A 12,856-nucleotide genomic window follows, 5' to 3' on the forward strand; every position below is an offset into this window, starting at 1 on the left:
TCAGGTCTTGTGGGGTGTTCCCAGTATGCAGTGGTAAGTACCTACCAAAAGTGGTCCAAGGAAGGACAACAGATGAACCGGTGACAGGGTCACGGGCGGCCATGGGCTCATTGATGTACGTGGGGAGTGAAGTCCAGCCCGTCTGGTCCGTTCCAACAGAAGAGCTACTGCAGCACAAATTGCTGAAAAAGTTAATGCTCCTACGATAGAAAGGTGTCAGAACAGACAGTGCATCACAGCTTGCTGAGTATGGGGCTGCGTAGCTGCAGACCGGTCAGAGTGTCCACGCTGACCCCTGTCCACCTCCAGAAGCACCTACAATGAGCACGTGGGCGTCAGAACTGGACCATGGAGCAATGGAAGAGACCATGTGGCCTGGTCTGATGAATCATGTTTTCTTCTCCATGTGGATGGCCGGGGTTAGGATCCGATCTGATCGAGCATCTGCGTGATGGGCTGGAACTACAAGCTTGATCGATATAAATGTGTGTGTGTGTGTGTGTGTGTATAAACTGTATGTATATATATTTTTTGTATATATATATAAAATGTTCTCTGAATTGGGAGTGACTCAACAAGAGGCACCATGCCACAATGGAGGATTAGGCCTTGGAGCAAACATGCAGAAAACTGCTTTTGGAAAGTTTTGGGGTTTTGCATAAAGTGTCCTTTTGAGGACAGAGACAAACCCCCCCCCCCATTCTGAAGGCTTCACCGTCTGCTGGTTGACCTACCAACAGACAATCGGAAAATAAATATAAAAATCGGTTTTGGGGCCCTGTAAATCGTAGTCTTTGTCAATGCATTTGTTGACAAAAATGGCGGGGGGTGGGGGAGCACTGACATGTTTTACATGGGGTGAATTCTTCTTGTCAAATGTCCCATTAATGGCTGTATGGCTCTGTGAGTCAGCCTGCCCACACACCATTGTGCCACGCCACATGAATTCAATACAATACAATTCAAAAGGTTTATTTGTCACATACATATAAATACGTTCATACATATATGCAGTGAATTCTCTTTGCAACGCACCTGGAGATTATGCACAATAGTTACTCAACCGAACATAATAGCTAACCTAATTCCTACCGAGCAACTAACTGAAACTAACTGATTCCTAAAACATAGTGCAGTTAGTGAATAGAATAATATAAATAAAAATTAAATAAATATATAATAAGACTCAAAAAGATAATATATAGTGAGGGTACAAAATAGAAGTAAAGGGAATAGAGTTATGTATATGGGATAGGCTATTTGTATATACAGATATGTGCAGTAAAGTGCATGTGAGTAAAGTGAGTATGGCGATATACAGTACAGTTAGAACAGTACCACACAGCAATACAGTAACACCGAACAGAACAGCAATACAGCACAGTATGCAGTAACCCAGAACAGTGATACAGTATGCAGTACAGTATGCTCCACTATGCATCACTGTAGTTGCTACGGTATACCAGAGTCTCCGCTCAACAGGAAGTGGCTGCGGCGCGTCAATCGGTTGGCCTACACCCGCTCATCAGATTGTATGTAATGTGTCACAACACGGAAACAATAATAAAATAATAATAAAAAAAAGAAAAGGAAAAAAGACTGCAGGGAGAAGCAGGGAAAACAGAGAGCGGTGGTTTTTGTAGCGGAGTCCGCAGCGTGTTGCCAGTTGCCCCACGTTCCCGGTGCATAAAAGAGGATATTGTCTATACTATACATCTGGTGTATCCACAAACAAAATCAGGGCTGGACAAATTTGTTGTCCGGACGCCGGCGGGAGACTCAACTTTTTCAACGAGCGGAACTTCCCGCGTGTCCCCCGCGTTTAAACGTTTTTAAACGTGGAACCGGTTGGAATTGAGCGTTGCAGGTTCCAAACTTACAATTCGTACACGCCATACGTCGGCAACCCCGGATGACGACTTTTAATGCGCCCCTCCGCTGTAGAGCCCACGTACACGTTCACGTTGTCCGCAGAACGCATAAAGCTGTAGCTAACTTTAACGTCGCTGCAGAATGATGATCTCTCAGACGTAGCGAGACAGAACAGCGCATGTCGATTGCTGTGAATTGTGTGACTGCCGTACGTACGGACATTTTGGTAATCTCGTACGTATGCCAAAGGTTTGTTTGGGGCTTAAGTTATTCAACAGTGGAGTGGAATCAGTGGGGAACGGAGCGGTTGCACTGAGGGGAACCGTAACCTAGTGATGGGCAGAGGAAAAGACGCGGGCGTGGGTTGGATACCTGGGGGATGGGGTCGCTGGAGGGAGGACGTCCCCGGTCGCTCCGAAAGGTCACGGTACAAAAACTGGAAAACATCAGTGTGACTTCTCAGGGTGCTGCTCTGCTGGCTTTTTTTTTCCTCTTTCCTTCTTTCCTTTTTCTTTCTGTCTTTCTTTCTTTCCCACACCTTAAAAATACATTCACACATAATTCAACCCGGCAAACAAGCTACATCTGCAGCTTCCACAGCCGATGGATGTCCCCCTCCCTAACCGCCCCTGTAGTGGCCATGGGGTCACATTGCAATCTGTCGATCTGTCCATCTCCTTACCACCATTGTTCTTTTTGATGTCAGTGCCAATTCCAATGACCAATCAGGTGAACCGGAGTTTTCAGTCAGTTTTGGAGCTAACAGGCGTTTCTCCTCGGCCCCCCCCCAGGACTACACGCTGACCATGTACTTCCAGCAGTACTGGCGGGACAAGCGTCTGGCCTACGTGGGCATCCCCCTCAACCTGACCCTGGACAACCGGGTGGCCGACCAGCTGTGGGTGCCCGACACCTACTTCCTCAACGACAAGAAGTCCTTTGTGCACGGCGTCACCGTCAAGAACCGCATGATCCGGCTGCACCCGGACGGCACGGTGCTGTACGGCCTCCGGTGGGTTCCAAATGTAATCCCTCAAATGTAATCCCCAGAGTGAAATCCTGTGTTTTCTTGGATAGGGGTGTCGGGAAATATGGACTATGCAATATGGACGATGGGGATTCATGGTTTTCCCAATGATGTCCTCCACTTGAATAAGTAGTAATTTGTCCTTCCCTGTCTTAAAATTCTTTAACATTTGTCTTGAAGACATCTTTAAAAGTATTAAATTCGTATGAATGTAGACTATTAATTTATGCATGATATCCAGTATATAGGAACATTGTAGGTTGATGTCTTGTATAGTGATTGGTTTTTGAAGACGTGTCAACTCATGATTGTAAAATACCAATATAATGCTCCATTAACGGTATCACAATTTATCTGCATATATGGAACCCTTACGCCGGTGCTGTGATAGCTCTTGAAATTCCAATTTCTTGCCAATACGCAGCACTCGGTCATGAATTGTTGTCTATGAAAATATTTCTTTCCCTGGCAAAAAAAAAAAAAGGTGTCTTTGTTTGCCTTAATAGGGAGACGGTGATTTGAGGTTGTCAACCTATTGTATTGCAAGGCCTTGACACCGTCGCTTCACACCGAATCCTTAATTGTATCCGACAGTCGGATTCTCCCGACTGTCGATCTGGGTTTAGGGTTGGGGTCGGCAAGTCCACTTCTCTTAGAGACGTCCGGCGTACACCTATCCAAGCAAGCTCGGGTTTGGGTTATTACGAGTCCTGAGGTTGAAGGAACACACCTTCAGCTATTTTAGTTGCAGGTGACATTTTTCCCTGTGTATTAATGCATCTCGGATTGCATGAGCATGCGTGCGTCGGGTTTTGCGTTTTGCAAGATCAGCATTGCAAGGCTGTACCGCTTCATCTGAGGCAGGGGTTCCAGGTAGAACAGCAGCTCTCTGTTCATCAGAACAAGCTCAAGCTCCACGCCGACAGTGAAAACGATGAGCGGGGACGTGAGGTTCCGCTCTTTCTTCCGAGATTTGGTGCTTTTCGCCCGTCAGTTTTTTCCTTTTCAAATTTCCCGACCCTGCGTTCGCCTGATTCAGTCGGCGCAGGAGGGAGGACTCGCAGAGCGATGAGCAAGAGTCAGAAGAGTGGGCTGAAGATTGTTTTTCATTCATTTCATTGTTGCAATATAAAGAGCGTAAACGATCTCTTGGCCCAAAGCTTTAAATACAGCAGAAGTTCAAAAGTCCCAAACTCAACTGTCCCAAATGGACACACCTGCTTTTTCTCCTTTTTTAGACAGTTTGAGCTTCACCGAGGCCAAAAGTACAGTTAACGCACGACCCCCCCCCTTTCCTGGGGAATCAAACCCATTAGAATGAAACGGATCCAAACGTTGGAGCTACCTCCCTGGTCCGCCCCGTCACCGCGGATCGCGTTACACCGTCTTCAATTTACCTTCGAGGTGGAGGAAGACGGTGTCGTTTTACATTACGAGGCCCACAGCCCTCCAGGTATTGGCGGAGTCATCTGAGAGCGTTCCGAGGCGTCGGCCTGAGAACTAATGGGCTTTCATGTCCTCCAAAGATGGCGAGAGAACATTTCAATGGAATCATCCTTTAGGGTTCGGCCTTCTAATCGCATCCCGGCCCGACTTCGATTCCAGTGTTAAGCACCTGGTTTACCTGCTTATAACCACTTTACACGAGAGGCACTTCCTGCCTTGAGTTGTGCCTCCTCTCTTATGCCGTTCCTTCCTTCCTTAGGTCCTTCCTTCCTGCCTGGTTTACCTGCATATCACCAGTTTACACGAAAGGCGCTTCCTGGCTTCTTTTGTGCTTCCTTCCTTCCTTCCTGCCTTCCTTCCTTCCTTCCTTCCTTCCTTCCTTCCTTACTCCCTGGTTTACCTGCAGAATCAATTTACACAAGAGGCACTTCCTCGCTAGTTTTATGCTTCCTTCCTTGCATCCTTCCTGTCTTTCTTCATTCCTTCCTTCCTTTCTTCCATCTTTCCTTCCTTAGATCCTTCTTACCTCCCTGGTTTATCTGCAGACAACCAGTTTACACAACAGTCACTTGTTTATTTTGTGCTTCCTTCCTTCCTTCCTTCCCTCCTTCCTTCCTTCCTTCCTTCCTTCCTTCCTTCCTTCCTTGCTTTCCTTCGTTAGGTCCTTCCTTCCTTCCCCCTCTTTCCTTCTTCAGGTCCTTCCTTCCTCGCTGGTTAACTTGCATATAACCAGTTTACACAAGAGGCACTTCCTGGCACTTCCTTGTTTTGTGCTTCCTTCCATCCTTCCTTCCTCCCTCCCTTACTTTCTTCAATCCTTCCTTCCTTCCTTCCTTCCTTCCTTCCTTCCTTCCTTCCTTCCTTCCTTCATTCCTTCATTCCTTCCTCCTTCCTTCCTTAGGTCCTCTCTACCTCCCTTCCTTCCTTCCTCCTTTCCTCCCTCCCTCCCTCCCTTCTTTCATTCCCTCTTTCCTTGCTTAGATCCTTTCATTCTCCCTTCCTTCCTTCCTACCCTCTTTCTTTCCTTCCTTCTTTCCTTCCTCGCTCTTTCCTTCCTCCCTTCCCTCCCAACATGGGCTCACATGTCTCAGACGTCTGTCTCCCCACCCTCAGGATCACCACCACGGCAGCGTGCATGATGGATCTGAGGCGCTACCCCCTGGACGAGCAGAACTGCACCCTGGAGATAGAGAGCTGTGAGTAGACAGGCTCCCAATGGCTGGGTCGCTGGGTTCATTAGGAGTTAGGAGGAGACATTATATACATCCCATCATGTATTTCTTTTCAAGCGTCCCGGATTTCCAATGTCGCCAGTATCGCCACTGCACTGTTTGTTTGGTGAAAAAGATTTGAATGGTTCAAATCCCAAACTGTTTTTCAGTCGTGACTCAGCGACCCAGGACAAAATGTGGTTCTAATTGGTTTAGAACACTATTCCAATTTGTATTATTATAACAGTGCAGGTGCTCCTCACTTAAGGGCTGAGTTCCGTTGCTAGGACCAGGTTGTTAAGTGAATTGGTGGATAAGCGAGGACCCGTGTTATGTCACGGTAAAGGGGGCGTGGCCATTGAGAACGCTAGTGTAGTGAATACTGACAAACTGAGGGAACGACACTGACACTGAGAACGGTGATGAGATGTATACAGTGTATATAGTGTATATAGTTTATATAGTGTATATACAGTGCATATAGTATATGTAGTGTATATAGTATATATTTTGTGTATACAGTGTATACAGTATATATAGTATATATAGTGTATATAGCATATGTAGTTTATATAGTGTATACAGTGTATATAGTAAATATCGTATATATAGTGTATATAGTGTATATAGTGTACATACTATATCCAGTGTATATATAGTGTATATAGTATATACAGTGTATATATAGTGTATATAGTGTATATAGTATATACAGTGTATATATAGTGTATATAGTATATACAGTGTATATAAAGTGTATATAGTATATTCAGTTTATATATAGTATATATTGTGTATATAGTGTATATAGTATATACAGTGTATATATAGTGTATATAAAGGGTGATGTGAGATGCTTGACGCTCAGACGTGGTATTGTACACAGTGTACAACACAGACTGGTCAGAGAGCTGGTCCTAAGTCTGAAAGGTTGTTAAACAGGTAGGTGGTTCAGTGAGGAGTACCTGTATACACATTATTTGTTATTATTATTATTAGTAGATTGAGGTATTTTATGTTGATCTCCAGACAACGAATCAAAAGCTTGTGTTTTGCGTACTTTCATAGACTTGGTAGACAAAGATGGAACACATTACTCTCCACGTGTTGTGGTAGTTGGAGTGCTAAAAATAGAACTCAAACTGGTAAAAAAAAAATTGAAAAAATACAAAAATCCATGAATGTCAGGATCATTTTCGCGAAAATGATCCTGACATTGGTGTGAACTCAAACAAACCCCCCCCATCAATCGACTCTTTTCAAAGCAAAGATTCCGCAGATTTTTGGAAGCGACTTCAAAGGTGTCCGCTCCGCTCCCCCGGCGACAGCCCGGTCGGATGATCGGCAACGCTGAATATCTCCGTCTCCGATGACGCTCTGGCAGATGGTCGCACTTTGGTGTGTGCGCGTCAGCGCGCCTATGAGTGTTCGTGCACCCGCCCAAAGCGGCCACGGTGCACCGTGCCGAAACATTATTATCAGTGTTTTTTCGGGCGTCCTCGTGTTTGATTAATCTCCATCTGGGCGGACGCGCGCGTGGCCTGGCGTGGCGCGGCGTAGCGTGGCCTGGCGTGGCGTGGCGTGGCCTGGCGTGGCGTGGCGCGGCGTAGCGTGGCCTGGCGTGGCGTGTTCTCCTCCGTTTCATCTGGCCGCGTTGCCGTGTCCCGCAGACGGCTACACCACGGACGACATCGAGTTCTACTGGAAGGGCGGGGAGATGGCGGTGACGGGGGTGACGCGCATCGAGCTGCCGCAGTTCTCCATCGTCGACTACAAGCTGGTGTCCAGGAACGTCGTCTTTTCCACAGGTAAACACCGCAAACAAATTAAAAATAAACAAAGCCACCACGGCAACAACAACAACAACAACAACAACAACAACAACCACAACAACAGCCACCTCCAAACCTTGAAAATCTGACCAACCTCATGAGCCTTCAATGTCTGGTCCATTTTTTTTTAAAATCTGAACCACAGCTGATTAAGCCACGTTAAGATCACGTATTTGGCCCATTTTCCAGTTGAACGATTCATAAAAAAAAAATGTCGACGTAGATTTTCCACATCTGAGTTCCTGTTCCTGTTGGTTTATCAGCGGCGATGCTTTCTCGTCTTTAAAGAGTAACGTGAAGGGGCGATGAGAATACGATGGATTTTAAATGTTTCAAAAAAGTACCTTTGTTTCTCTTTGGTCACAAATGTATAATCAAACCAAAATGTAGAAATTTATCAAATTTAAATAAATAAACACACACACACACACACACACACACACACACACACACACACAAATATATATATATAAATACATACTGTATATAAATAAATATATATATATATATATATATATATATATATATATATATATATATATATATATATATATATATATATATATATATATACGCACTGTCCCCCACCCCCACCAACCAATACGTTTTGTGCTGGTTTTTGGTGGATTGGGCAGTTTTTAGACTGTGGTTGGGCTGGAACTCGTCAACCCGACCTGGCAACACCGGCTGTAACGACGTAGGCTCACAAGCTCGGGAGTTTTTCTGCCCAAACACTTTCATCGATGCGCTTCCTCAGGGAGGAATAAATCAGAGACATGTATATTTTTCACGCGACATTTTTTTCACCGCCCCCGAAACTCGTTTCGTAAAAAAAAAAAACTTGTTTTTTTTTTTTGACGTAATTAGGTAATCGATTCCTGGAGCTGACAAAACTGTGCGAGAGCTGGATCCTCAGAGCCAGCGTTGCGTTTGTCTTTTCTGCTAATAGGGTTGAAAGGAGGCAAAAAAATAAAATAAATGTTGCCTGCTTTGAAGTCCCCCCCCCAAAAAAAAATAAAAAATGGACGTGTCAACACTAGTGACTCAACATTACTTACAGGAAGGCAGCGGGATGGCTGTTATTAATAGCGTAAAACATACTTCTGTGTTCCAGAAGTGTGTTTGTTTTCCCCTACGAGCCTGACTCATTTGCTTCACCGCCAACTAATGGAACAAAGTGAAAGTCTCCAACAGTGGTGGAACAGATCCTTTCTGATATAAAAAAAAAAAAAGCATAAATTCCCAAAGAAAATAATACCGCGTGAAATATCGAGAGTTTAAAGTTACTTCAAGCAGCTGTCCATCCAGTGTCAGGTTTGAGTTGAAGCCAGTTCTTTAGTCTTCAGCTTCCCGCCCCGTTTTCCCGTCGATGGCTCACGTTTTTTTATCTTTTTTTTTTTTTTTTTTGGTCCGAAAACCGGATCTTAGAATTCTTAATGCGTCTGTTTTGTGAGTTTAAAGTCACCTCGTTTTCATGTGTCCCCGAACCACAACCTCACCCTTGTCTTTGTTTTTTTTTTAACATCCGTACGGTGCTTTATTTACAGTGACCTGACATGCTGGTTTCCAGCTGTGTCCCGAGTCCCCGCGGATATCTGTAAAAAGCACTCAAACCTCCCGGTTTTCATCGTTCACGACCAAATTGTCCTGGTTTTCAGCACAATTCAAATAATAATAATAATAATGTTATTATACATACAGTATATTATATACTGTATAGAGACAGGGAGAAAGGAGCTTGCACGAAGAGATCCTTCAAACAAAGAGAGCGCCGTGCATAAGAGGGGGGCACTTCATCAGTCCCTCTCTTACGCTTAAGAGAGTGAGAGATTCCACCTTTGAACGCCCAATGAACGCGAGTGGCGGAGCGGCGGCGCACCAGCGTTGTTTTATCGGCGTCCCTCAAAGGTTTATTGATCCCAGACCAAACACATGTGGTCCGCGCAGGGCGTAGAAGGAGGGGGAGGGAGAGAGAGAGAGAGAGAGAGAGAGAGAGAGAGAGAGGGAGAGAGGAGCGAACTGTGAATCTCGCCTCCGTGATTGCCGTCATTAACTCCTGTTCCAAAACATGTCCATCAAGAGGTATTTATGGTGGCCAGAGCTGCTCTTACGGCCGGGCGCTGACCAATTCCATGAGTCGGGCCCGGCTTTGCAAATTTGATCTTGCAACACAAAAAGGTCGAAAAAAGGGGCTGCTGGAGGGGGGGGGGGCGAAGTTCCTCAACAATAGCGGGATTCCGACTCGCTGCGGAGCGTTAATGCGCGGCGACCTTCACTGGCCGTCGCGGAATGGGGGTGGCCGCCGCGTAATCTGGCCGGCGGAGAGCGCGGCGTTTGACGCCCGGTCCCGCTCCTCCCAGCAGCAAGCCGGTCCCTTTTGGAAACCAACTACTGTCGCCGCCACGCCCTGTCGAGTTCAAAGCAACACTTCACAGCGTGCTATTTTTAACAGACAGTGTTATTTTCCTCATCTCTCTTGTTATTTGTGGCTCTGACGCGAGGCTCTGCTTTTGCCAGATTTTTGTGTGTCTGGCTGTGTAGTCTATTCATATAGACTATGTCTGGCTCCGATATATATGTATTGTATAAATATACAGTATATATATTTAAATAACATAGATAGTTAAGATCATGGATGAGACCTAAATGCAGGACACAGAATCAGAAAATGCAAAAGGGAAAAAGTTTATTTGAGGATGGGATCCAGGCACAGAGACCGAGCAGGGGAAAGGGGGTCCGGGTGGAGCAGAAGGCGAGACGGGGAAGGGAGGTGCGGAGCTGGCGGGCGCCGTGGCGGGGAAGCGGCCGCGGGACAGGCGGGCAGGGCGGCAGGCAACGCGGGGTGGGGCGCGGGTCGGCGAGGGACAAAGCAGGACGCGAGGATGACAGACTGGCGTCTAGGTTGTTGAGCGGCACCACGGCGGAGACACGACGATGAGCGGGTGAAGTGCCCGGGTCGGACGTACCGGGCGAGAGGATACGGCTTTTACGAGGTGCGGCGGTGGAGTTGGGGGGGGGGAGCCACGCCCGCGCGGACATACACACACGGAGAGGGGGAGACAGGTGACATAAGGGGAAAGGGAAACACAGGTGTAGCAGGCGTTCTATCCAGGTTGGGGGTAAGGGGTCGGAGAGACGCGGGTCGTAGGCAAAGTTGAGCCACGACGGCGGCTTCTATTACCAAACAGCTCAAAACGTAACCGCGCTCAAGTGGCCAAAATGGAAAAACGTAACGGCCGACGTCACGATGGGACCACACGTCGGTCTCTGAGGTTCTCTGGCACAAAGCGCTTGGCTCCGGAGGGCGACCCCCCGCCGTGGACCCCTCACCGCGAGACAAGACGGACACAGATGGAGCCTTCCCAGCCGCCGCGGCCAGTCGGCTCAGCTGGCCAGGGCCGGCACCGGGGCGGGGCGCGCCCGCCACGCTGACTTCCCCTCGCCCCCCGGAGCCGGCTCGACCGAGTCTGCCACGATATGGAAACACAAGGAAAACAACTGAAGGCACAGCCGAGGCCATGACATACACACACACACACATACAGTATATATAAAGTATACTGTATATACAGTAATACTGTATCTACAGATAGTATGTAGAATATATATACTGTATATATATGTGTGTGTGTGTGTGTGTGTGTGTGTCTGTATATAAAGTATACTGTATATACAGTATATAATGTATATATAGATGGAATATATATATACTGTATATTTATATACTGTAAATGTGTGTATATCTATCTATATATACTGTATATACAGTATATACATATGTTTTATATATACAGTATATACTGTATGTAGATATGTGTATATATACTGTATACATATGTATATACAGTATATATATACTGCATATACAGCATATGTATACGGTATCTATCTATCTATCTATATATATACATATATATATATACACTCCATATATACGCCATTCCTTCCTTCTTTTGTTCCATCCTTCCTCCCTCCCTCCCACTCTTATTTCCGTTCCACCATTCTGCCCTCCTTCCTTCCTCCCTCCTTTCCTCCTCTCTTCCTTCTTTCCTGTTACTTCCCTCCTCCCTCCTGCCTTTCGCTCCTTTCTTCCATCCTTCCTTCCTCCCTCCCTTTATCCTTCTTCCCTTCCAACTGTCCTTTGATTCCTTCCCATGTCTTCCCCCCTCCCTGCATTCCATCATCTCTCTTTTGTTCCTTTGTTCCCCTCTTCCTCCCTCCCTCCCTCCCTCCATTTCGTCCTTTCTCCCTTCCGTTGTTCCTTCCTTCCGTCCTTCCATCCCTCCGTCCTTTCTTCCTCTCTCCCGCTCCTCTGCTGCCCCCCCCCTCTGTCATTCTTTCCATCCCTCCTTCCTTCTTTCCATGCTTCCTTCCTTCCTTCCTACCGTCCTTCCCCCCGTTCTTCTTCTTCCCGTCCCGTTTTTTTTTCTTCCGACCCAGTCTCCTGGTCCATTTCTCTGTCTCTGTCCCTTCATTTCTTCTGTCCTTATTCCTTTCCACCCTTTTCTTACCCCCCCGCCCCCCCCCCCCTCTCATTCTCTCTCTCTCTCACTCTCGCTCTCCCTCTGTAGTGTGAGGGATGGTGGGATGCCAATTACCCCGCTGTTTCTCGCGGCTCTCTGACAGAAAAACAGCCCAGGATCCAGGGCATCATATTTTGCTGTGAAATGAGACCCACGACATCAATTATTCTCCTCTAAGCGCACACACACACACACACACACACACACACACACACACACACACACACACAGACACACACATACAGACACACACATACAGACATTGGCCCGTATGGGTGTTCGTGCGTGTGTGTGTGTGTGTGCGCGCGTCTCATTCCCTAATGTGGGTGATTTACATTTGTATGCATCCGTGTTTGTGTGCTGAAATAAGCGCAGTAATGACTTTGCTTGTATTGTTTATTTTGGCCGTGTTTGTTCACGTAGGGGAAATACGTTGCATGCACACACACACACACGCGCGCACACACACACACACACACACGTGCACGCCTGGAGATACGTGTGGCCGTGGCTCCACAAATCACAACGTGCGGGTGCAATGGCTTATGGGCTGCGTGGCGGCCATTGTCATCATCATCATCATCATCATCATCATCATCATCATCATCATCATGGGCCCTGTCGTCAAAGCGGTTGTTACCGTGGGCTTTGACGTGACTGCCCGCCACGATGACTTGTACGCCTGACAATGGCCGACGATATGACGATGGAGATGTCGTGGGCGTGCATTCGTCCCCTGAGGTAGAATTATCTGGCGCCTATTTTTTTACATGTGCAGGCGTTGGGTGAAGCTCCTCCATCCCCAACACATTCATCATACACTACACACATTACATGTAAAGTGTGGGGCACTGGACAATGTTTGGTACAGTGTCCGTTCTCGTCCTGGGGACACAAAGGCCTCACATTCAGTCGTTCGCGCACGTGTCAGATTTTCACACGGCA

General features: G+C 46.8%; 1 protein-coding gene across 1 annotated transcript in view; it reads left to right on the forward strand.

Annotated features, from left to right (window-relative positions):
• LOC307227460 (gamma-aminobutyric acid receptor subunit beta-3-like) overlaps positions 1-12,856 on the forward strand; it is a gene marked incomplete at its 3' end in the record, with an annotated part of 99,998 nt that overhangs the window by 64,939 nt on the left and 22,203 nt on the right. Inside the window, exons 5-7 of the mRNA XM_079996785.1 lie at positions 2,664-2,884; positions 5,459-5,541; positions 7,227-7,364. Of these exons, the coding sequence (XP_079852911.1) occupies positions 2,664-2,884; positions 5,459-5,541; positions 7,227-7,364 (442 nt within the window). The remainder of the gene's footprint in view (positions 1-2,663; positions 2,885-5,458; positions 5,542-7,226; positions 7,365-12,856) is intronic.

This window comes from Zeus faber (genome assembly GCF_960531495.2).
Source record: "Zeus faber genome assembly, chromosome: 2".
Lineage (NCBI taxonomy): Eukaryota > Metazoa > Chordata > Actinopteri > Zeiformes > Zeidae > Zeus > Zeus faber.